At 41.8% G+C, this 25,794-nt stretch overlaps 1 protein-coding gene across 1 annotated transcript; it reads right to left on the bottom strand.

Annotated features, from left to right (window-relative positions):
- Nucleotides 1-75: 75 nt before the first annotated feature.
- On the bottom strand, nt 76-23,301 carry lifra (LIF receptor subunit alpha a). Its single transcript, XM_065011377.1, has 18 exons — nt 23,097-23,301; nt 17,926-18,079; nt 17,584-17,720; nt 17,196-17,349; nt 14,606-14,881; nt 14,305-14,434; nt 13,631-13,761; nt 13,341-13,486; nt 12,407-12,560; nt 11,863-11,927; nt 11,431-11,647; nt 10,434-10,619; nt 10,191-10,292; nt 6,431-6,580; nt 5,246-5,383; nt 4,832-4,925; nt 4,269-4,335; nt 76-4,143 (listed from the first exon to the last, which is right to left on the bottom strand). Exons 2-18 carry the CDS (start codon nt 17,987-17,989, stop codon nt 3,493-3,495), a joined length of 2,862 nt encoding a protein of 953 aa, XP_064867449.1. The 5' UTR covers nt 17,990-18,079; nt 23,097-23,301; the 3' UTR covers nt 76-3,492.
- Nucleotides 23,302-25,794: the final 2,493 nt, after the last annotated feature.

Here is a 25,794-nt window from a genome sequence, read left to right as displayed (position 1 = left end):
TTTCACCCAATTGTACCTTTATGAAATACAATATATATGTCTGAGTTTCTTGTTGTAAAATAGTTGACAGTAAGAGAGGTTTTAAATTCTTTATTGCCTTAAAAACAGGTTACATTGCAGTGTTAGCACTTAGCAGTGTTTACAAGTAGTGTTCTAATTTTGTTCAGTTGATAATCTTCCTGAAGAAATGTTCAGTGTTTCTCTCCAATAAGCCAAGGCTGCTTCCCAAAATGGGACCCTATAGAGTACCACATTGAGTCATCATACCTGGCCGTTAAAAAACAGCGAAATGGTTCCAAACATTTTTACACCATTCATTTTTTCCCCATGGTAGATTTTTTTTAGAGACACTTAAAATAAGGGCTGTGTTTCGTGTAGGCTTAGCCTTGTGTGACGTTTTGGTAACTGTGTAAATCTCTTTAGGACAAGGTGACTTTTATCAATATATTCATCCGCCCAAAATGAAATGCTAATTAGATGCTAATGTGGCTAACTACAAATGCCATGATGATCTGGACGGGACTGCCGAATCGAGGCAAAGGTAAGAATCTCTGGATTAATCTAATGTTAGCTAAATGTAGTAATGAATAAATTGTCTACATTTCTTTAAATGGTAAATTCTGTGAACTGTCTTGTGCAAGTTTTATATAGAGATGACATAAAGGAGCTTGCAGGGATTTGTAGTTTTGTATGATGTCTACATTGATGCTAATTAATATTTTCGAAACCTGAGAGTAAATAGTGCCGAATATATTGATGGGTCGGTCACCTTGTCCGAGAGAGATTTGCATGGTTATTAAAACGTCACACCATGGTAAGCCTACATTAAACACAGCCCTTGTTTTAATTGTTTCTAAAAATCCACTAAGGGAAAAATGAATGGTGGAAAAACGATTGGAACCATTTCCCTGTTTGACCGCTAGGTTTTATAGGTATTATGAAACCTCCACTGTGTGGCTCTATTCCCTATGTAGAGCAGTGCACTATATAGTGAATTGGGTACCATTTTGGGCATAACCAAACCAAGCATTTTCAGTGTTAAGAATAAGAGCTGCATCATTTTCTGAAAGACATGAGTCAAGCACAATGCCATTATTAGTGTTTACATATTAAGTAGTATATAGTATATATATCTTCATTATTTTGACATTGAAGGAAATTCCACTCTAAAATGGTTAATAGCTTATACAACATGCACAAACTTACAGGCAAAACAAGAAGCAATGAGCCATTAGCAGACATCACGATTCCTATCACTATAAATCCCTACAACACAACCCAAGCAAGCTGAAGCTGTCAATGCCATTACAAGGACTGTTTGGACAAATACATATCTTGCATCAGAGTGAGTGATATGGCTTGTAACATAACAGACTTAACAAGATGGATACATTGTCTGTTGACCCCCCCCCCAAAAAAAAACAGACTTCTAGAACTCCAGAACAGAGTCGTGGTGAGACAGAGAAGATAGGAAATACACAATTAACGATATATAAAAAGAAAAATAACTAACTTCCGAGCAAGAGGAAAGTGCAGAGTTAAACAAAAATCAACAAAATGTTAACGCATAGCATTAGGATAGTCTCTAATACTCCGAAGACAACTTCAGAGGAGCGTGTCTATTAAAACCATTTATTATGGTTAATCTATTAACCTTCTACCTATGTCACAGTAGTACTCAAAGCTTTGTTGCTGGAGGTGCTCAGAAAATGGAAGAGTGACATCATGCCAAGCTCCTTGTCAATGGAGCTGGCAAGTGCATAAACAGATCTGGGACCAGGCTATGACAAGATATCAATGTTCGCTGTAAAGTTTGACACCAGCTCCCAGATTGTCCTGTATTCTCTGACAACAACCCAGGAAATACTATGCTATAAGCAATAAGGCCCCAGGGGGTGTATTATATAGCTCATGTACCACGGCTAAGGGCTGTTCTTGCACAACGCAACGTGGAGCGCCTGGACACAGCCCTTAGCCGTGGTATATTGGCCATTTACCACAAACCTCCGAACTGCCTTATTGCTATTATAAACTGGTTACCAACGTAATTAGAGCAGTTAAAAGTCATATTTTGTCATAACCTGATATGCCACGGCTTTCAGCCAATCAGCATTCAGTGCTCGAACCACCCAGTTTATAATACACTATACACACGTTCATCTGGATCTCCCTGAAACACATCAACAGGCACTCACAGCAAATCCACTGCAACCACTTCAACTAGCGATCCAGGCTAACTTAGAACAGCTGTTCTCAAACACCAACAATAACTCCCAAGCCTGTATTTACGTAGTGCATGTGTCTTCACTTCACAGTAACAATTCCATAGGCATATGTATGTAGTATGTCTGAATAATGCCAAAAATAGTGTTAATTACTATTTCAAAGTAAAACCGTTGGCCAATAATCTATTTTTAAACTGCGCTAGGCTTGGGGTCAATTCCACTTCAATTCTGGAAGTAAACAGAAAAGTCCAATTCCTTTTTGTTGAAAAGCATTGAGGAAATGTTTAATTTCAATTTGAGTGTACTTCCTGAATTGACTACATTGAAATTGACCACAAGCTGGCATTGCACTATTATGGAGGATTACCTCTATATCCATATCCCACTGCATTGGAGGGTAAACTCCAGATCCCATGATGCAAATCTGCATAATGTGTTCAGTTGTTTTGATACCCCATATCCATCTACAAGGCAAAAAAGGTTTGTTTGAAAACAGGCCAAAATGATTGGAAGCACAACATTTTCAAGGCAACACTTATGTTTGTTTAAACTGTCAAGACGTGATTTTGGTAAAGGGCTGTAGAACAATCAACAGTTCAATAGTGGAGGCCCAACATATCTGGAATATATTTAACAATACAAACATGCAAAACACAGAAACAAATTGTGTTATATCTTAGAATGTGCAAGTGAAAAGTGGTGTTTTTCAAATGCACACTTAAAACAATGGGGACTAACTTATCTTCCACATTTAGCAAGGGCACCTTCTGATGCCCCCGGCTTGGAACGAAAACACAAAAATACACCACAAAATATAACATGATAGTACATTTTTCCATATACTACTAGCTTATTTCAGTGAATATTTGCTATTTCCAGAAAGTTCCAGAGGACAACAATAAGTAATTCAGACTTTTTCATTAATGATGTTAGAATCTAACTGCTAGTGTGTGTAGCAGACGTCACGGTGATTTTCAGGGCATATGTTTAAGAAAATGCTGTCAACTTTCTTTGAACTAGAATGCCTTCAACTCTTTCAGTAGCACAAACTGCTCAATCTCCACAAATGCAGTCCAGCAAAACTAGGATTAGTGTAATTAGTGTTCTCTTAAGAGTGTCCATTTGTAAATTCACACCAACATGAGCTTAGAAACATAACATTGAAATGTGTATTGTAACATCAACAAATGCCGGTTGGGAAGGTGAGAGAAGGCAGTGGCGAATTGGACGTGAAGCTCATGACTCGTCGTCATGACATTGGGCTGCCTCAGGGTTTGCCTGTCAGGAGATTATGGAACCAGGTGCTTGCTGATGACGGGTGCTCCTTGCCCTCCTCTGAGGTGTCATAAGGGAGCAGGAACTGGGAGGAGGTGACCGAGGTAGGGCTGCCCAGACAGGTTTGGTCCAAGCCGTCGCCATCAGCCTCGGGAGAGTCCTGTTTCCAGGAGCACTGGGGCTGGTACCCTCCAAAAGAACCCACAGGGGGCTGAAGGTGCTCCTCAGGGCCAGTTTGGGGCTCCTCGGGGCATGATGCAGACTGCATTTGGGGCCGGTAACCTCCACCGCCAACGCATTGGGATGCATCAGGCTGAGGCTGGAAGTGGGCCATGGGGGCCAGGGAGCAGGCCGAGGTCTGGATGCCGGTGTAGGTAACGTCGGTGTGTCCTGAGTCCATGGAGCCGGTGGAGGAGGCTGAGGAGTCAGAAGCATGAGGACGACGCTGGGAGGAGGAGCCTTCCTCCACCACCTGGTTGTAGTAGCGAAGCGAGGTGGGCTCGTCGGTGTCGGCCGCCTCGTCGCCGGTACCCTCCTCGTCCTCCTCGGGAACGGTCACTAGAGCCTCCTTGCTGGAGTCCCACACAGAGTCCTCCACGATGTGCACCATGCTGTGGGGAGAGGGCTTCACATCCAACGTCCCCTGGAAACAAACACATATTAGTCCTGTGCCTGGCATCGTTTTCCACAAGATGGTGAAGATGGAGAAAGAGAACCCAGTGACTAGAAGGGATTAGGCCACTGATAGTATAAGAACAGAGAGCTTACCTGTGTTATCCCCCAATCTCCTGGTAGCTTGGGTTCTGGAATCTCAGGGTAGAAGGCCTTCTTCACCCTTTTCAAGAAGAACAAAAAACAGAACATTATACTCTGTTTATAAACTGGGTGGATCGAGCCCTAAATGCTGATTTGGCTGAAAGCCGTGGTATATCAGACCGTATACCATGGGTATGACAAAACATTTATTTTTACTGCTCGGGGGTTTGTGATATGGCCAATATACCACAGCTAAGCGAGGTATCCAGGCACTCTGCTTTGCACCGTGCATAAGAACAGCCCTTAGCCGTGGTATATTGACCATATACCACACCTCCTCAGGCCTTATTGCTTAATTATAACAGACAATCTGGTGTTGGTGATTTAGTTTACTGGCTCCGGGGTGAAGTTTCCTCTAGGTTCAGATATGGGATCAGCTTCCCCTCCCCCAATCCGATGGCTTTACAACCATTAATGGCCAACAAATGCAAAAGTGACCCAAAATCAGTGTCTCTATGGGCAACTTCAACTCATTAATTTTGACTCTGCCAAAGCAGTGAGAAACACGAGCCTACCATTTCCTCTTCCTGTAGCAAGCGATGGTGATGACGATGAGGAGACAGGTCATGGTGCCCAGAGCAACCAGGATCTCCATGATCAGCCAATAGGCTACAGGAAAGAAAGGGATATATTAGAGATGCCATGGTGCTGTGCTGGAGAAATAAAACTATATTTTACATATCTTTCCATCCTGGTTCAATCGGAGCAGACTAAAACCACTATCATGAAACTCACACAATGACAGCTACACATACTAGCAGTCAAATACTAACACATTACTTCCAGCACTGATCAATTTGAATCCAAGAGTACAACAAACAAATGTGAGAGAACATACTGTAGAACAGTGAGACAGACAGAACATACTGTTAAACTGTGAGGCCTAAAAACAGCTGTGAGAACTGTGAGAGAATGTCGACAGAACATACTGTAGGGCTCCAGTGTGATGGACACTGTGGCGCCTCCGTCCTCCCCTGCTGCGGTGTAGGCCTTGACAGTGAACTTGTAGGAACCTAGGACCAGGTTCCTGACTGTGTGGTTGGTGAGCTGTGGATCTGTGATGTTGGCTGTCAATCAGAGAGAGGAAACATAGATGTTGTCCATGGTTACCACTGGTGAGTTCCTCAGGTTGAGAGGCTTAAACACAGCCAACTGATATGTCCTTGTTGATGGATGGATGTATGTTTGTCACAGGAGGTTGGTGGCACCTTAATTGGGGAGGATTGGCTCGTGTTAATGACTAGAGCGGAATAGTATCAAATAAATCAAACACATGGTTTGATGCCATTCTAGCCATTATTAGCCGTCCTCCCCTCAACAGCCTCCACTGATGTATGTACAGTATATGTATGCATAGATCATGTATGTATGCATGCATTTCCTGGATATGTTAGATGAAATAGCTTTTTAATTTATCATCATAGGCTACCATCTCAGTTGTCTTACTTGGCACGGATTTTTTTTTCTCGTTGAGAGCCCTGATGCTAATGTAAAGTAGGCCTAACTCCATTAAAACCTTTTATTGTTCTGTTGTTATCGAGCAAAATAGTTACATTTATCGCCCAGCTCTAGCACCCCCCCCCCCCCCCCCACACACACAATGTGTCAATTTATGGCGATATCGATTTTGTCCGTATGGCCCAGCTCTATAATACACAGTGTGAGGCAGAGTTTTTCTAGCTAGCGCAGACCAGTGTTCCGTCAATGATTAACTGAATGACAAAACTTCCTAAAGTGTCCTACAGTAGGAGAGCTGATCTAAGATCAGTTTAGCCTTTTATATTTATTTGATTTACATAGTAATGAATAATAGACGGGGACGGGGTCTGATCCTAGATCAGCACTCCTACTCTAAGACGTTTATAAATCCAGGCCCAGGGGCTATTTCGAAGAATTACCCAGTAGGGTAAAGTCTGAAGGGTTGCCCGGCAGGGTTAGGGGTGAAGGGTTACCCAGTAGGGTAAAGTCTGAAGGGTTGCCCGGCAGGGTTAGGGGTGAAGGGTTACCCAGTAGGGTAAAGTCTGAAGGGTTGCCCGGCAGGGTTAGGGGTGAAGGGTTACCCAGTAGGGTAAAGTCTGAAGGGTTGCCCGGCAGGGTTAGGGGTGAAGGGTTACCCAGTAGTGCGAGGTGGGATGCGTTGGTCAGGTAGACGGTATATCCCAGGATGAAGCCTCTCTGATGCTCCAGTGGAATCTGATCCCAGGTCAGCTGGACATCAGCACCCTCCTGGTTGGGTGACAGCCTGGGGACGGTCCGCGACGGGACTGAAAAGGAGGGGAGAGGGAGGGTCAGATGTGACAAGGAGATATTTAAAAAGGGATAGTGCACTCAAAACACATTTTAGTATTTTGTTCATTAGTCCACTGTTGATACTGTCCCATAAAATTGTACATGTCAGCTGTCATGTTACTGTAGATAGAGCACTTTTCAGAAGGAAAAGTGTGGTAATAGAAAATGCATCATATGACGCATAACGCTTCATCAGCATACTTTTTGATTTATCTTCAACTGTTGAGACCATATGTTGTTTTTACTTTATTTATTCAGGGGAACCCATTGGAGACCAGGGAGTCATTTACAATGCTACCCTGAGGACAACAATACAACCAATTCTAAATGATCCATAAAAATTACATACTACAACTTCAAAACACCACAAATACAATTAATTATATTCAATCCAAACAGTTGCAATTTTCTTTAAATCCACTCAACATTGAAGTCCTAAACTGCCCCCAGAGAGACCAGTTTTCCAAATATGAGGGGCACTAAAACTGAAGGAGGATTTACCAACAGTGGGAAGAAAAAGTATATGAACCCTTTATAATTACCTGGATTTCTGCATAAATTGATCATAAAATTTTAGGATCTTTTTAATCTAAGTCACAACAATAGACAAACAGTCTGCTTAAACTAATAACAATTATAATTGTTAATGTCTTTATTGAACACACCGTGTAAACATTCACAGTGCAGGGTGGGAAAAGTATGTGAACCCTTGGATTTAATAACAGGTTGACCCTCCTTTGGCAGCAATAACCTCAACCAAATGTTTTCTGTCGTTGCGGATCAGACCTGCACAACGGCAGGAGGAATTTTGGACCATTCCTCTTTACAAAACTGTTTCAGTGCCACAATATTCTTGGAATGTCTGGTGTGAACGTCTCTCTTGAGGTCATACCACAGCATCTCAGTGGGGTTGATGTCAGGACTCTGACTGGGCCACTCCAGAAGGTCAGGACTCTGACTGAGCCACTCCAGAAGGTCAGGACTCTGACTGGGCCACTCCAGAAGGCGTATTTTCTTCTGTTCAAGCAATTCTGTTGTTGATTTACTTCTGTGTTTTGGGTCATTATCCTATTTCATCACCCAACTTCTGTTCAATTCAAAGCTTCAATTGGCGGACAGAGCCTTACATTCTCCTGCAAAATGTCTTGATAAACTTCGCATGCTGTCCAGGCCCTAAGGCAGTCCCAACCATGATGCTCCCTCCACCATACGTTACAGTTGGGATGAGGTTTTCATGTTGTGTGTTCCTTCCAAACAACTCCACATTAGTTTAATCTGTCCGCAGAATATTTTGCCAGTAGAGCTGTGGAACATCCAGGTGCTCTTTTGCAAACTTCAGATGTGCAGCAATGTTATTTTTGGACAGCAGTGGTTTCTTCCGTAGTGTCCTCCCATGAACACCATTCTTGTTTAGTGTATTAAATATCGTAGACTCGTCAACAGAGATGTTAGCATGTTCCAGAGATTTCTGTAAATCTTTAGCTGACACTCTAGGATTCTTCTTAACCTCATTGAGCATTCTGCACTGTGCTCTTGCAATCATCTTTGCAGGGCAGCAACTCCTAAGGAGAGTAGCAACAGGGCTCAAATTTTAGACAATTTGTCATACCGTGGACTGACTTTTAGAGTTAACAATTCTTAATCTTAGGTCTTGAGATCTCTTTTGTTCGAGGCATGGTTCACTTCAGGCAATGCTTCTCATGAATAACAAACTCTAATTTTGTGAGTGTTTATGGGGAAGGCAGCTCTAACCAACATCTCCAATCTCGTCTCATTGATTAGACTCCAGGTTAGTTGACACCTGACTCCAATTAGCTTTTGGAGAAGTCATTAGCCCTGGGGTTCACATAATTTTCCAACCTACACTGTGAATGTTTAAATGATGTATTCAATATAGAAAAATACAATAATGTATTAGTTTAAGCACACTGTGTCTGTCTATTGTTGTGACTTAGATGAAGATCAGGTCAAATTTATGCAGAAATCCAGTTAATTTCAAAAGGTTCACATACTTTTTCTTGCCACTGTAGATCGATACTTACTAGTGGAACCTTGAGTTAACCATCCCTGTGAACGTGTTTGGTATATCGGGGCGGCAGGGTAGCCTAGTGGTTAGAGCATTGGACTAGTAACCGGAAGGTTGCAAGTTCAAACCCCCAAGCTGACAAGGTACAAATCTGTCGTTCTGCCCCTGAACAGGCAGTTAACCCACTGTTGCTAGGCTGTCATTGAAAATAAGAATTTGTTCTTAACTGACTTTCCTAGTTAAAGAAAGGTAAAAAATTATAAATAAATATGTTTTTATATTTTAACAGTGAAGTGAGGTAGGTTGGAAACTTTTAGTAGTAGAGCTTTATAGAGCTTTATAAACAAAAATGGAGTAATGGACATTGATGACGACCAGTCAATCCTTTGATACAGGAAGCACTGACACATATTAAAACGGTCTCCTGTGATAAAGCGGAGGGCACTATGGTAGATGGCATCCAGAGGTTTAAGAGCAGTGGCTTCTGCATTCCAGTAAATAGTGTCACCATATAGTCAAGAACTGGCAGGAAAGTGGACTGTACAATCTGCTTCCTGCTGTTTAGGGAGAGGCACGATCTATTTCTATAAAAAGAAGCCCACTTTAAATCTCAGCTTCTTAACTAGCTCATCTGTATGTTTTTTTTAAACGTCAAATTATTGTAATTCCAAAAGCCCAAATATTTGTAGGCTGGAACATGCTCGATGAAAGAACCATCCAATGCATAAATGTGTAAGCCATCTAAAATATTGCTACGAGAAAATAACATTTAGTTTTTCCCACATTAAGTAACAATTTTAAATCAACAAGGGACAAAATCTGAGTGCAGCTCCGACAGTAGCCGTAGGGACAATAGAGTACACAAGTGTCATCTACATACTGAGGAATAGTACAGGTCTTTGCAAATAGTCCAACATTATTTATATAAATAGTAAAGAGGTCAGGTCCCAAAATCGATCCATGCGGGACACCTTTAGTAATATCGAGGTAACTTGACACCATCAACGCACACATGGTCTCCTGTCTGACAGATAGTTCCCAAACCACTTGCAAGACGATTGGTCGAGGCCCATTTCAGACAACCATTGAATGAGTAGGGCGATGGTCGACAGTATCTAAGGCCTTGGATAGGTATATAAATATGGCAGCACAGTGATTCCTATGATCTAAGCAATTTAATATATAATTTAAAACAAGCGTAGTGTATTAACGAACAAAATACTCAAATGTGTTTTTTTTTAGTAAAATATCCCAGAAAAGACAACTACAATATGCTCAATTGCAGTCATTCAATTGCTGTCATTCAATTGCAGTCATTCAATTGCCAGCCAACCTACCCAGTTCCTGCATGTACCCATGCCACCTCTCTAGCAACACCGTGGACTCCGATGAACAGGCATAGCCAACCTACCCAGTTCCTGCATGTACCCATGCCACCTCTCTAGCAACACCGTGGACTCTGATGAACAGGCATAGCCAACCTACCCAGTTCCTGCATGTACCCATGCCACCTCTCTAGCAACACCGTGGACTCCGATGAACAGGCATAGCCAACCTACCCAGTTCCTGCATGTACCCATGCCACCTCTCTAGCAACACCGTGGACTCCGATGAACAGGCATACAAAGAAAACGTGTATCTCACTCCTGCAAAAAAGTTCCCTGTGAAGGAGAAAAAAATGCATTTATTGAGACACACTCTGTGATAGACTGGCTTTCTGGCAAACGCAGACGGGCCAGTCACACACTAAATCCATTATGTAAACTTGAAAAAAATAATAATAATTATCTTCCCAGACTCACCGGATTGAACCATGGTGTTGGTGTTGTCCGCTGCCACCCTGGTCCACTCCACATTGCAGTCCTGTGTGCAGCTAGTGTTGTACCAGTCCACCACGTAGCCACAGCTAGCGTTAGCATGGGACACCCAGGACAGGGGGAACCCACTGCCATTGAATGCGACCTTGGAGATGGTGGTGTCCTCTGCGTCTAAAAGATAGTCGGAGTTCAGTCTCATTCCAGGAGACCTAGTTTTCCCAACATGCATCACTTTTAAAGTTACATGTGTAAAGGAGAGAGTGCAAAGGCAAGTATTCATAAATGGGCTCAGAGCAGGAGTGCCCTATCGTTGATGATTTCAAAAGCCAAACTGGTCGTAGATCCGGAGTCCTATTCTGAGACGCTGAATTCGGCCCCCTTTCCCCCCCATTCTTACCGGGTAAGTGTCTGGGGATGACGACCCGTTTCCCCCCATTCTTACTGGGTAAGTGTCTGGGGACGACGACCCGCTTTCCCCCATTCTTACCGGGTAAGTGTCTGGGGACGACGACCCGTTTTCCCCCATTCTTACCGGGTAAGTGTCTGGGGACGACGACCCGTTTTCCCCCATTCTTACCGGGTAAGTGTCTGGGGACGACGACACGTTTTCCCCCATTCTTACCGGGTAAGTGTCTGGGGATGACGACCCGTTTTCCCCCATTCTTACCGGGTAAGTGTCTGGGGATGACGACCCGTTTTCCCCCATTCTTACCGGGTAAGTGTCTGGGGATGACGACCCGTTTCCCCCCATTCTTACCGGGTAAGTGTCTGGGGATGACGACCCGTTTTCCCCCATTCTTACCGGGTAAGTGTCTGGGGATGACGACCCGTTTTCCCCCATTCTTACCGGGTAAGTGTCTGGGGATGACGACCCGTTTCCCCCCATTCTTACCGGGTAAGTGTCTGGGGATGACGACCCGTTTCCCCCCATTCTTACCGGGTAAGTGTCTGGGGATGACGACCCGTTTCCCCCCATTCTTACCGGGTAAGTATCTGGGGATGACAACGTTCGCTGGGAGGGAGACTCCTGCAGGATTCCGAGCGGTGACCGTGACCTTACTCCCGCGGTCAGTCACGTTGATGGGGAGACTATACACGCTCTGGGGAAGGGTGAGAGTCTGTTGGCTGTTCTCCTCGGGGCTCCCCAGGATCACCTCATAACCGCTGATCTGGCCGTGGCTCTCGCTCTTTGTTAGAGGCTTGAGGAGAAATGGATAGCCGGTGAGGAATACATTTAGGAACGGTTTTGCAGACACAGATTAAGGCTCGTGCTAGACAAAAAAATATGCTTAATGGGGTATTTCTATTGAAAGTGCTTTTTAATCCAGGACTAGTATTGTAGCTACTTTCTCACATGACCACTCACACACACAGAAACCCAGAATATTATGATAAGCAGCTAGGTAGTACTCACTTTCCACAAAACACGGCCTAGGTTGTCGCTGTCCATCCACAGCCATATGTCAGGAGCAACAGGGCCTGGCACAGGAGAAGAAAAAAAACAGAGCTTAAAAGCTGGGAATCCTTAAATGGTGAAACTGCCACGGCCGTTGGTGACATTACAACAAAGACTGCAAACAATGAACACTGTTTTCCCCCACTGACACGCGTGACAGAACAGCAGCATATGTACTGCAACATGTTTTACCATGATGCACCATGCTCCCCAGCGCTGCTTCCTCAACTAAACTAAAACAATAACAACGGTAGTGGAGCCGCTAGTGGCGCCGTTTCCCCCTACTGCAGAATTCCATCTTTAGTTCTGTATTTCAGTGTTTTCCTCATTGTCTAATGAAAGCAGTATGTGTGGAAACAGCAACGCCATGTAACCAAACATATCAATGCTTCATGACCAGGTCAATGGAACTCAGTATAGCATTTCATCTCAATACCACTATTTCTATTTAAATAAAATAATGTTCACAAAAATATCTCCAATGACAGGGGTGTGTGCTTACGGTCCATTTTGGTTTGGAAATTCAGCGGCAAACTCCACTCTCCCCATTTCCAGAAGTTCTTCTGGGATCCACAGCGAACCTTAACGCTGTACTTTTCATCGGGCTGCAGGTCCTTCAGTACCACTGTGTTTAGTCCGTAACCAGTGTAGGTTTGCTAGATTCATAAAAAAACAACATGTTTTTAAACAACACAAAGCCATAATCATACAATCAATTATTTCAATGTCATACACCTAGTCACATGATCCTTTCCTACATGTTTTCATGGTTACTGCCTCGTTGAAATTTTATTTAACCAGGCAAGTCAGTTAAGAACAAATTCTTATTTTCAATGATGGCCTAGGAACAGTGGGTTAACTGCCTGTTCAGGGGCAGAATGACAGATTTGTACCTTGTCAGCTCGGGGATTCGAACTTGCAACCTTTCGGATACTAGTCCAACGCTCTAACCACTAGGCTACCCTGCCGAATAAAGGTGGTAGTGGTCGAATATTTTGAGATGTTCCATTCTCCCCCTTAAATGTCTCTCTCTTATAATTTAAATAACATTCCAAACAATGTATCACACACATTTGTGAGGACGTTTGGTAACATCAGGGATATTGGATTACATCCATTTTTGAGGTTGATGCTAAATCATGCTAGCTACTGCCTGTAGCAAAAGGTAAACAACATATTGTGGATGCTGTTACTACTGGCTTACAGAGACAACTCAAGGTAAGATTAAAAGGACCCGTTTGCTTTTTTTCAATCAAATCTCCATTTGATGTAAATGGCAGGTTATAAACGTGACCAGACAGACACCTGTTTTACGATTTCACTTAAGTTAAGTTTCTCAAAACCAAGTGAAATCGCAGAAAAATAAACAAACTTGTCCTTTTAATGTAAACCAAACATGTATATTTGATAAATAATCCCCTTTAAAGTCCACTCACCGTGCTGCTGTTCAAGTGGCTGGTCCGTTGCACCTGGCAGATAAGGGACAGCCTCTCGAAACCCTTATCCTTCCACAGCCAACCCACACTGGCATTCCAGCTATAGACCTCTGGGGTGGTCAAATTCACAGGGGCCACTGGGCGGACTGGCAACAACATTACATTCAAAAGAGTGTGTAAAGACCTCGCTCTGCTGATGCTGTGGACTTGTTGTATTGAGATTTACATACAGTCATCTAATAGGAATCCTATTTAGTAATAATGAGACCGTATAGAACAGCAGCACTGACCTCTGTGACCCAGCTCGGCTGCGTCTGTAAGCCTGAACTCGCCCAGCAGGTTGCGTGCGACTAGGGTCCAGTTCCCATCCCACTGCTCCAAACCACAACGCATGTTGCTGTTCCTGGCTTTGGGGCAGTTCCTGAACATTGCAATGGCAATGAAAAGTGATGAAAGTAGACATTATTGGAAGCTTATGTTATGCAATAGGGACGAGTCCTGAATGACATCCTATTTCCTATACAGTGAACTACTTTTGACTAGAGGCCATTTGCAACACAGACATATCTAAAGCTGCAATATGTAACTTTTTCTGTGCGATTCAACCAAATTCACATAGAAATGTGAGTTATAGATTTTAGAAACAAGTCTAAGAAGCGGTAGATCTATGTGCACTATTTCTCTGCTTCCCATGCTTAAGTTTCATTTTTGCATCTTTTACTTTCAGTTTTGTACACCAGTTTCAAACAGCTGAAAATACAATATTTTTGTTATTGAAAATATATTTCACAGCGGTTATGATGGTACAATGATTCTCTACACTCCCGAGTGCTTATTTTCTCACATAAACTGAAATTAGGCGAATTATTCAAATTTTAGCAACCAGGAAATGGCAGAGTGATTTCTGCCTATTGCACCTTCAGCAAACATAGAGGATGAAAGGTGAATGTTTGTAAGACTGTACCTTCCATTCAGGGTGTAGTACGTCTGACGGGTCATTCCAAACAGGTAGGTATCTCGGCCCTTTGACCACTGACAGTCCACGGAGATCAGGTCATGGGTTTCACACACCAAGTCACTGGGCAAAGGGGGGTCTAGAGATGGTGGGGGGGATATGGTCAAGGAAAATCTCAACATGTTTAGCCAATAGGCATTCACATACAATAGATAAGACATACAATGCAAATTAGCCGCGATTGATTCACAATTCTACATTGAACACGACAGTATGAGAGAGTAGAAGCAACACTACAAAGTGGACTTACACCCCACAAAGACAACAGCGCCGGCGATAATCATTTTCTTCTCGTTGCTGCAGACCACATTGGTCCCGGAGGGGTTGGACGGGCCCTGATTGGTCATCGTGGTAGCGTAGGTCCGCCTACTCAGCATGTTCTCTTTCACGAGTGTGTCTTTGTACCACAGGCTTCCAAACTGTTGACCCTCTTCCACGATGCAGCAGAACGTCATGTTGCTGCCCACGGGAACCGTTTTCCCCTCTGGGTACATTTGTGAGTCTGTGTTGTCTGGGAGATCCAACCCTGGGAGAAGAAACAAAATGGAGGTCAAAATGGAATGGTGGACATCACCAATGGTACGGTCGCTGACTGAACACTGAAGAGGCCCTCTTATTGAGCTGTTTTAATGCAAATTTCCTGCAATACACGACTTGAACATAACAAAATCAATAAAATACTCCTGCCTTTCCAGCTTTTATCTTTTACACACACACACACACAGTTAGTTATATATATATATATACTTAGGGCCTTTCGAGCTTTTATCTTTTACACACACACACACACAGTTAGTTATATATATATATATATATATATATACTTAGGTTGGAGTCATGAAAACGAACAAACTATAGTTTTGGCAAGTCGGTTAGGACATCTACTTGGTGCATGACAAGTAATTTCAACAATTGTTTACAGACAGATTATTTAACTTATAATTCACTGTATCACAATTCCAGTGGATCAGAAGTTTACATACAATAAGTTGACTGTGCCTTTAAACAGTTTGGAAAATTCCAGAAAATGATGTCATGGCTTTAGAAGCTTCTGTTAGGCTAATTGACATCATTTGAGTCATTTAGAGGTTTACCTGTAGATGTATTTCAAGGTCTACCTTCAAACTCAGTGCCTCTTTGCTTGACATCAAAAGAAATCAGCCCCAAAAATTGTAGACCTCCACAAGTCTGGTTCATCCTTGGGAGCAATTTCCAAACGCCTGAAGGTACCACGTTCATCAGTATAAACACCATGGGACCACACAGCCATCATACCGCTCAGCAAGGAGACGTGTTCTGTCTCCTAGAGATGAACGTACTTTGGTGTGAAAAGTGCAAATCAATCCAAGAACAGCAGCAAAGGACGTTGTGAAGATGCTGGAGGAAACGGGTACAAAAGTATCTATATCCACAGTAAAACGAGTCCTATATCGACATAACCTGAATGGCCGCTCAGAAAGGAAGAAGCCACTGCTCCAAAACTGCCATACAAAAGGCCAGACTACAGGAGGGACTGATGCACTTCACAAAATAGATGGCATCATGAGGTAGGAAAATGATGTGGACATATTGAAGCAACATCTCAAAACATCAGTCAGGAAGTTAAAGCTTGGTCACAAATGGGTCTTCTAAATGGACAATGACCCCAAGCATACTTCCAAAGTTGTGGCAAAATGGCTTAAGGACAACAAAGTTAAGGTATTGGAGTGGCCATCAGAAAGCACTGACCTCAATCCCATAGAAAATTTGTGGGAAGAACTGTGCGAGCAAGGAGGCCTACAAACCTGACTCAGTTACACCAGCTGGGCCAAAATTCACCCAACTTATTGTGGGAAGCAATTGTTTAAGCAATTAAACAATTTAAAGGCAATGCTACCAAATACATTCAATTAGTATGTAAACTTCTGACCCACTGGGAATGTAATGAAATAAATAAAAGCTGAAATAAATCATTCTAAACTTCCGACTTCAACTGTACACACATACATATATATAAATATATACACATATGTAACAGTATAGCTTCCGCCCCTCTCCTCGCCCCGACCTGGGCTCAAACCAGGGACCCTCTGCACACATCAACAACTGACACCCACAAAGAATCGTTACCCATCGCTCCACAAAAGCCGCGGGGGGGAACAACTACTTCAAGGTCTCAGAGCGAGTGACGTCACCGATTGAAACGCTATTAGCGTGAACCCCACTAACTAGCTAGCCATTTCACATCGGATACACACACACATATACACACACACAGACACACACACGGTATTATTACTTTAAGTTTACACTTAATGTTTTTTAATTTTTTTTAACTGTTTGGACATAGGCGGCCACAAAAAAACACTTAGGCGACCCGCCCAATACTTTTCTATGCAGAAGAAACCCTGATTATGGCAGCAGAGGCCTGCCCCACTGTAAAAACACTTTATTTATTCCAGAGGGGCAATTAGTTTGAGTAGGTCTGCAACAACCACGACACCATACCACACCCATCCACTCACATCGTCATCAAATCCTCCTAAACCACCAGACATTACTGGCATCTAAAAAGGCATCAAAACAATTCTGTCCATAAAAAGGACATCTACGGCTCACCACACCTATTGTTTTCCAGAGTACATAATGCTATTGGTGAAAATGTGATATTCCTGTTTTATGCAAAATTCCAGGAACGTTCCCCAAAAATCCCCAGGTTTTCCAGAAATTCTGGTTGGAGGATTCCGGATATGTGCTCATTCCAGTCTGATTGCGTGAATCTTACCCTCCTCTAGGAGGAACAACATATAGGGAGTTGTTCAAGCCCCCCCCCCCCCCCCCGTGTGCAGCGAGAGACCAACCTGGAAGTATCTGTTGAGAACTCCATTCGCTGACATCTTGGCCGTCTCTGGAGCGTACTTTGACCGACAGAGAGGTACACTCCAGGGGTACTGGAGAGGTCCAGTTCCATTGGTGCTTCCCGGTGCTCTGGTCTTCTGTTACACCCACTGTTTCCTACCAAAACAAACAGGTCGAATTGTTAAGACGTTGGCTTTCCTGAGCGGGAGACCAGGGTTCAGATCACACCCATGACAAAAGCACGTGCGCCAGTCAAGAGACACGACTGAAGAGCAAGACACTACAAGTGAACATGTAGTCTACCGATGCTAAGAAAGCGTAAGGATCTGTTACAATATACTTTAAAAAAAATTAAAACACAGTCTTGATCAAACATAATACTTCACTCACATTCAGCACCATCTCCATGAGTTCAGTGCGTAGAATCTCCACGTCAAATGTAGAGGCGTGGCCGTCCTCCCATGTGACCGATAGCGTTTGTGTTTCCTTGTCTGCATCCAGCCTCACTTGCTGTGGAGGTGTGAGTCCTGCAGACACATCGACAGTTTGAAAACCCAAATACAGAACGCTTCAGTTAGTGACTCTATCAAGTCCTGAGCATCAATATGATCTGATAATAAAACGTTATGGCGCTTTATGACTTGTTATGTGCATGTAACCTTTCTAAAGTCTTATTAGAAGGCTTATATAATATGTTATAAACACTAATCCCATCTCACTGGATAGACTTACCACTGGCCTGGCTCTCTGTGACCCTCAGGCCCAGGAGCAGAATGCAGAAGAACAGACTTGGCATGGTGGTGAAGTTAGATCCTTCCAGGTGATGCAGTCTGTGGTTTACTGCAACAGCAGTTGAGACATGGCAACGGGAGACAACCGCACTTCCCTGTTGACACACACAATAAGATAATATTAGAATAAAATTAAAATAAGAATAAAAAGAGCCTTAGTCTCTGCATCACGTAATTTACCTGAGACCCCAAAATTACAATGCCAGTTACAGACACCCTGTAATGACGTGGTACAAGTCGACGTGGCTGTTCTGACTTGAATTCAGCAGAGCCACTTCAATTTTCGAGAAAAAGTAGAAACAAATATTAGACTATTACGTACAAGATAATGTAATGTTTTCTTTAAAGTCTACAAAAAAATGCTGTGACCAGCATAAATATACAACTAGCAGCTGCACTAGTAAAACAAATGTCACGGACAAATTGTTCCCATTTCCCCTACAGTAGATTTGCATGCTCTGGCACAATGCCTTAGTACACATCCCTTTACAAAGAAAGCAGAGGGAACTCGTAAGCTCTTACTATAGCCTAATAATTAACAAGATACAAGCTTGTTATGATTAACCTAACAAAATGTGGAAGAATTAAAGAGGTGTGAACAACATTTTGGATGACTTGACTTGGTTCTGCTTAAAATGTCATTAAATTGCTAGATTTGTTTTGAGAAACGTCAGACTGTAAATACATGCATGTGAATAAGTTTAAGTGAGCTTTTAGTAGACAGTGATAGGCCTATGCAGATCAGATTCTTCATTATTCCATTACACATGAACATAGCCAGATGTGTTTACTGTAGTGGTACATATGTGGCATCTTAACATGATCAGACTTGTGTTGCTGAGAATGTTCCTACACAACAAGAAATGCAAACTTGTAGTGTATTCGAGGTTTAAAACAACTTTAAAAAGGCTTATAAAATTTGCAATTTCAACTTTAAAATGTCAAGACTTGATTTGCCCTAAGGATTGTTCCATGTCACATCAGCAATCTCATATTGTTCTGAAATCGTTTCTGTAGTTAGAAACAGAAAAGATTAGCATTCAAATCTTTGAATATCTGAGAAAGCAATCAATTGTGTTAATTGATTGCACCCAAATTGGCCATTTTAATTTATAGAATTCATATAATATTCAATAGATAGAGTACCTAATATCTGATTTGGGCTAAGATTTTTTCTTACAATGAGTAAGACATGGGGAAAACAAAGAAATGGTCAAAAGCCAATGAGTATTTAGTATCAGGTCTCTATGTCTGGCATGTAGTATCGTTTCTTCATACTATTGTTCGGTTCTAAATAAACAGAGAAAAAAACCTTGCAAACAGGATGCATGTTTTGGGATATTTTTTATTCTATACAGGTTTCCTTCTTTTCACTCTCAATTAGGTTAGTATTGTGTAGTAACTACAATGTTGTTGATCCATCCTCAGTTCTCCTATCAGAGCCATTAAACTGTTTTAAAGTCACCATTGGCCTCATGGTGAAATCCCTGAGCTGTTTCCTTCCTCTCCGGCAACAGAGTTTGGAAGGACGCCAGTATCTTTGTAGTGACTGGGTGTATTGATACACCATCCAAAGTGTAATTAATAACTTCACCATGCTCAAAGGAATAACCAATGTCTGCTTTATAAAAATATATATACCCATCTACCAATAGGTGCCCTTCCCTGGTCTTTATGGTTGAATCTGTGTTTGAAATTCATTGCTCGACTGAGGGGCTTTACAATTATCTGTATGTATGTATGTATGTATGTATGTATGTATGTATGTGTGGGGTACTGAGATGAGGTAGTCATTCAAAAAAATCACGTTAAAGACTATTATTTGACACAGATTGAGTCCATGCAACTTATTATGTGACTTGTTCAACACATTTTTACTCCTGAACTTATTTAGCCTTGTCGTAACAAAGGTATGAATACTTATTGACTCAAGGCCAGAAATGTCTAAAAACATAATTCCATATTATGGGGTATTTTGTTTAGGCCAGATCAATTTAATACATATTCAATTCAGGGTGCAACACAACAAAAAAATGTGTTACACCCTGAGTAAAGGGGTGTGAATACTTTCTGAAAGCCTTGTAAACCCAACAGTTTCAATGACTAATGTGCTGTGTCCGTGGGTGGCTTTTTACCAGTTTTTTGGATTCCTCATGTCTAACTCGTTGTCCAAATCGGTACTTTATTTATTTTTACCCCAAATTCATGGTATCCAATTGTTACTGTCTTATCGCTGCAACTCACGTACGGACTCAGGAGAGGCGAACCATGCGTCCTCCAAAACACAACCCAACCAAGCCGCACTGCTTCTTAACAGCGCGCATCCAACCCGGAAGCCAGCCAATGTGTCGGAGGAAACAGCGTGCACTGCGCACAGCCCGCCACACAAGTTGCTAGTGCACAATGAGACAAGGATATCCCTGCAAAGGCCCTCCCTAACCCGGACGACAGTGGTCCAATTGTGCGCCACCCCATGGGCCTTGCGGTCGCGGCCGGCTGCGACAGAGCCTGGGCTCGAACCCCGAGTCTCTGGTGGCACTGCGATGCAATGCAGTGCCTTAGACCACTGCGCCACCCGGGAGGCCCCACTTTTTTTATTGAATATTATATGAATCCACAAATAATGCTGCAGGAATGCTAAATCTTATCTGTTTCTAAGAAGAGAAACAATTTCAGAACAATCAGATGGTGGGTGTCAGAATCATCGTTCTTGTACTTTTTGAGGTGGAATGACCCCAAATAAATAAAATGTATCAACCCCTCCCCCCCAAAAAATGGCCATTAATTATAATCCACATATTAATTCACATTTCCTGTTGATCCAGGAATATTTTCATGCTGTAGCAAACTGGCTCAAATTAGGATCAGACAGCTGTTAACTGTATCCTGGTCCCAGATCTGTTGGTTCTATCATGTCAATTCACTGTCATACCAAACATACAAGGAGTTGACATGAGAGCAGAAACAGTTCTGGGAGCGGGCTATAAAATGCCCTTAGGTGCGACGCATCTAGGTGCTCGAGACAGAGATTTGGGGTTAAATCAACATTGTGTTGTTGTCATGACTCCACTCCAGTTGGTCCAGTTCCCTGGGACAAGCTTGAGCAGGCTTATCATCCTGCATTACAATGATAACACAACCGTAACTTAAAGGAGTGTCCATCTCTTCCAAACCCATTAAAGGAACATTGTAGGCAGTTAACTGGGTTTGCTATTATTAGAAAATAGAAGACTGTACAGGTGAGGTTAAATAGAGCCCAGCCCTAAAGCAGATCTCCCTTCTGAACAATGAAAAAGACATGGGGCAATAGGTAGCCTAGTGGTTAGAGCGTTGGACTAATAAACGGAAGGTTGCAAATTCAAATCCCCGAGCTGACAAGGTAAAAATCCGTTGTTATGCCTCTGAACAAGGCAGGGCATTGACAATAAGAATCTGTTCTTAAATTACTTGCATAGTTAAATAAAGGTAAAATATAAAAACCAAGCATTGCATGGTTTGGTCCACACATCCCCCAGAAATGAACAAGGTCTCTCTAGTCTACAGGTGTATAATAAAGTGACCCTTCACATCCAAACAACCTCAGAATTCTGTGGAAAATGACGTGCTTGTGTGATAAAACACACAAGCACAAAGTCCCATAAGGAGAAGGAAGTACAAATGCAGAGTAGAGGAACCAATATTGGCTGCTATGTCTACTCCTCTTACAGCATCAAATGCCTAGAGACCAAACACCACAACAGCCTGCATCCCACAACTGATTGCTTTCGATAAGAACCATGTTCCGTAATGCATTTCTGTGGAACCAAGGATGTGAAACAGTATGCTTCTGTTTTAATGGAAGGAGCAGATCAAGTACTTGGCAGTCTTAGGAAAATGACCAACTAATTTGTTTCCTTCCTTCCTGTTCTCTTTCTGGGGAAAATACAACTCACTATCAGACAGAATAATAAGGCTAGCACGTATCCTAAATGAAAAGGGGTATAATTTCAAAAGCTTGCAGCAGCACCTCACTTGAACACGGAACTATTCTTCCACTTGTGTAAATAATCAGCCGAGTGAGAAAAAATTAAGATGGTCATTGTATTTTTAAATACACAAGTCGAACAATTCACACCGCATCCTTTTTATGCATTTTAAGTCATGTTGAGTCAGAGCTGGGATGCTAGAGGAAAGCCTAATGATCACAGTTTAAACTCTGTACTGAAAGTACTCCATCTTGAAAACAGTGCTAAAATGCAAAATTGACCATTGAACAAGATACCAAAATATTGTTTTTGAGTAAAGTGATCCGTTCCTCCCATTCTAGATCCACTTAATAGTATTTTCATCTAGCCTACATGCACTAGCTTGTTAGTTGACACTATTCAGTGATAAATACCTATTGTAAATCAACACACTTTGAGGTAGCTAGCATGTGTTCATGTAGAGATGTAGTAACGGGCCATTCCATTTAGCAATCCAAAACACCAGTGGGTACTGTTAACATTGTATTTCGTAATTTAGTTTAGTTACAATAAATGTAATTTCTAGAGATTTTTAAAATGTAAATAATGGTTGAATATGAGCTATTAAGGATATTAATGCAATTGTAGGGTGGGGGGCTACCTAGCCATCTAACGTTACCTGCCTATTAAAATGAGCTAAATCTGTTTTTGATACCTGTTTTACTAAACTAACGTTAGCTATGTTCATATTCAAATAGCTAACCATAAATTAATATTAGTAAATGGTTAGAAAACTCATGATAACCAGTAAGGTTAGTTATGATTATAATAACACGTTGTATTTCAAAACATGCCATGGCCTTTACTTTAGCTAACTTTAAGGTTTTATATTTTGGCTGATTTTAGATCAGTAGCTAACGTTAGGCCTTGATGCTACCTACACACCAATGATTCTGTACAAAATGTATCTAGACCAACACCATAATAATAACAACCTCACTATAACGTTAGCTAACTAGTTTATAGTTTAACTCAATTCTACTAGGCTACTTGCCAGCAAAATATATTTAGCTTTCTAGCTAACTCCGTTACACGCAGACATGATGTTGTTTCATGTTATGGAGAGCGCGTCAACCCAATAATAAAACATTTAAAAATCAGACATTACCTTACACCGACCTGGGATCACGCAGTAGTTGGTTTATTTCTATAACAATTAACCTTTTTAATGATCAACAACCGGTGGATATTAGATATAAAAACAAATGTAGAGAGAGAGTTGAAATGTGAGTTTCAACGAGCTAGCGGTCTTGTCAAGCTTCTCCGTGAGTACAGAGAATTCAGAATTCCAGAATGTCGGATTTACTGGAAAAGGCTTACGATACACGTCCGATTCCATTTCGGTGACGAGCCTCCCTTCCCTACTCGTTTGTTCCTTAGCTGGTTTGCAAATCTGAGGTTATTTGAAAGTTAAGATCAATATGGTGATGGATTACATACATTATCTTGATTGGCCATCGAATTAATTTGATATATTAAGAGCTTTCAAGTCCAGTGCATCAAAGGGATTGAAGAATAAGAGGCTAGAGACTGAAATGGAACTGGGCCTGAAAACGTCAAATTGGCGACAACTGGAGAGCATTTCCGGTCTCGCCTATATTGAATAATTTTATTGACCATCCACTTTGCTGACGTTAGATCATTTTCCTTTGCCGTAGTATTTCACAGTGGCCAATAAATATATTTGCAAAGAAGTACAAATATATGTTTATATGTTTGAAAGAATTCAGATAGCTTTATGTAAGGTAGTGTATAAAGAAACACAGCTCCCTCACAAGAACCCCTGCTGTGCCATGCAGGTCAAGGAAAGCACGAGTCGCACGGGATTGGTTATTACTGGGGGATATTGGTTATGTAATTATGTGCACGAGCACAAATAACCACATCTGTAATTTAAATTTCGTCCTTATCTGTAATATCGGTCATTTTTTACATAGCAGGAGAGAAATGATTGCAGCCGGAAATAACAACAGTTTATTGACGAACTCTACCGAGGTCCTCTAATAATACTAGTCCCGTGCAAATCGACATCCATGTGTTTTGAGAGAAATGTCTGAGCTTTACATTTCTCTCAAGTGTTTCTCGCGGTTTCAGCAAGAAAACAGTAACTTATTCGATCATTTGATGCTTGAAACGAAGTGCTGCGCATAGCCAATATATGAAAAGCCTATGTATCAACTTTCAGTGAATGCGTTTGCTTATAGGTGTGCCAATGAATTGGACATCGCCAAATGCGTCAGTTGTAAAAACATTGCGCCTATGTAATGCAACCCTTTTTATTTATTTAATTTCACCTTTATTTAACCAGGTAGGCTAGTTGAGAACAAGTTCTCATTTGCAACTGCGACCTGGCCAAGATAAAGCACAGCAGTGTGAACAGACAACACAGAGTTAGTTACACATGGAGTAAACAATTAACAAGTCAGTAGAAAAAAAAGGGGGAGTCTCTATACAATGTGTGCAAAAGGCATGAGGAGGTAGGCGAATAATTACAATTTTGCAGATTAACACTGGAGTGATAAATGATCAGATGGTCATGTACAGGTAGAGATATTGGTGTGCAAAAGAGCAGAAAATTAAATAAATAAAAACAGTACGGGGATGAGGTAGGTGAAAATGGGTGGGCTATTTACCAATAGACTATGTACAGCTGCAGCGATCGGTTAGCTGCTCAGATAGCAGATGTTTGAAGTTGGTGAGGGAGATAAAAGTCTCCAATCTTGCTGTTAATACATCGCAAATCAGTATTACAACTGAGCTAAACGTTTGGAAATGACAAGTGCACTTTCTCATTTATAGCCTAAAAATGCATCTCAAGTGCAAGTGCGCTTTTTAGCTCACATCTGCAAGTTGGGGCCATTTAGGACGTCTTCTACTGCGGATCGCGAAACTATCCAAATGATTATAATTACACTTCCTCAATCCAGATATTTTGGCGACACTATTCCGAGGATGCTTCGGTATGGTTTAGAAACTTGGGAGCCAAACTGGAGTTATCATTGTTTCCTGTTATCACGTAGACATGTTGAAATATCTTCACGCCTAGATTTTAAAAAACGTCCAGGCTTCAGTCATAACTGTCCATTTTTTTAAATTACTTATTGCAGGAGACAGTTAAAACTTTTTTTTTTTTTTTTATAATCGCCGACTGGAATAATGGTAATTCTATGGTAATAATTACATAACCAACGTTCTCTTGTAATACTAGTCCCGCGCGAATAGGGTTTTCACTTCTTTATCATACCAAATTACAGAGATAATTTTCGTTAAATGAATACAGTGCAAGTTATTTTTTGCATTCTTCAGACCTTCCGCTTCGTTTACACAGGCAGTCCAATGCCATGTTTACTTGCTATCGGAAACTCGGAACCTCCGAGTAAAAATTAACATAAGTTATCTGCTTAGAGCTTCATATTGGTTGATTCTGATACTTTCCAAGTGGTAAACTCGGGATCATCTTTATAAAACGAGATAGCAAGTCGAAATGTCAGAGTTTTATAGTTCCGACTAGCATCTGAACGCCGCACAATTCTGTTTGTTTGCTACTGATTGGTCTTTTGACTATAATTGGGCAACATATCCGAATTACGCTTCCCGTGTACACAAACTAAACGCTTCACTTGCTTGTCAGAGCTTTCTATTTCCTTGTTGTGATGTCGGAAATACAACGTTTTTTTCATTTGTTTGGCTCCCGAGTGGTGCAGTGGTCTAAGGCACTGCATCTCAGTGCAAGAGGCATCACTGCAGTCCTTGGTTCAAATCCAGACTGCATCACATCCAGTCGTGATCGGGAGTTGCATAGGGCG

The sequence above is a fragment of the Oncorhynchus nerka genome, linkage group LG27 (genome assembly GCF_034236695.1).
Source record: "Oncorhynchus nerka isolate Pitt River linkage group LG27, Oner_Uvic_2.0, whole genome shotgun sequence".
NCBI classification, from domain to species: Eukaryota; Metazoa; Chordata; class Actinopteri; order Salmoniformes; family Salmonidae; genus Oncorhynchus; species Oncorhynchus nerka.
The sequence above is the reverse complement of the archived record's forward strand: the minus strand, read 5'-3'. Positions and strand labels throughout refer to the sequence as shown.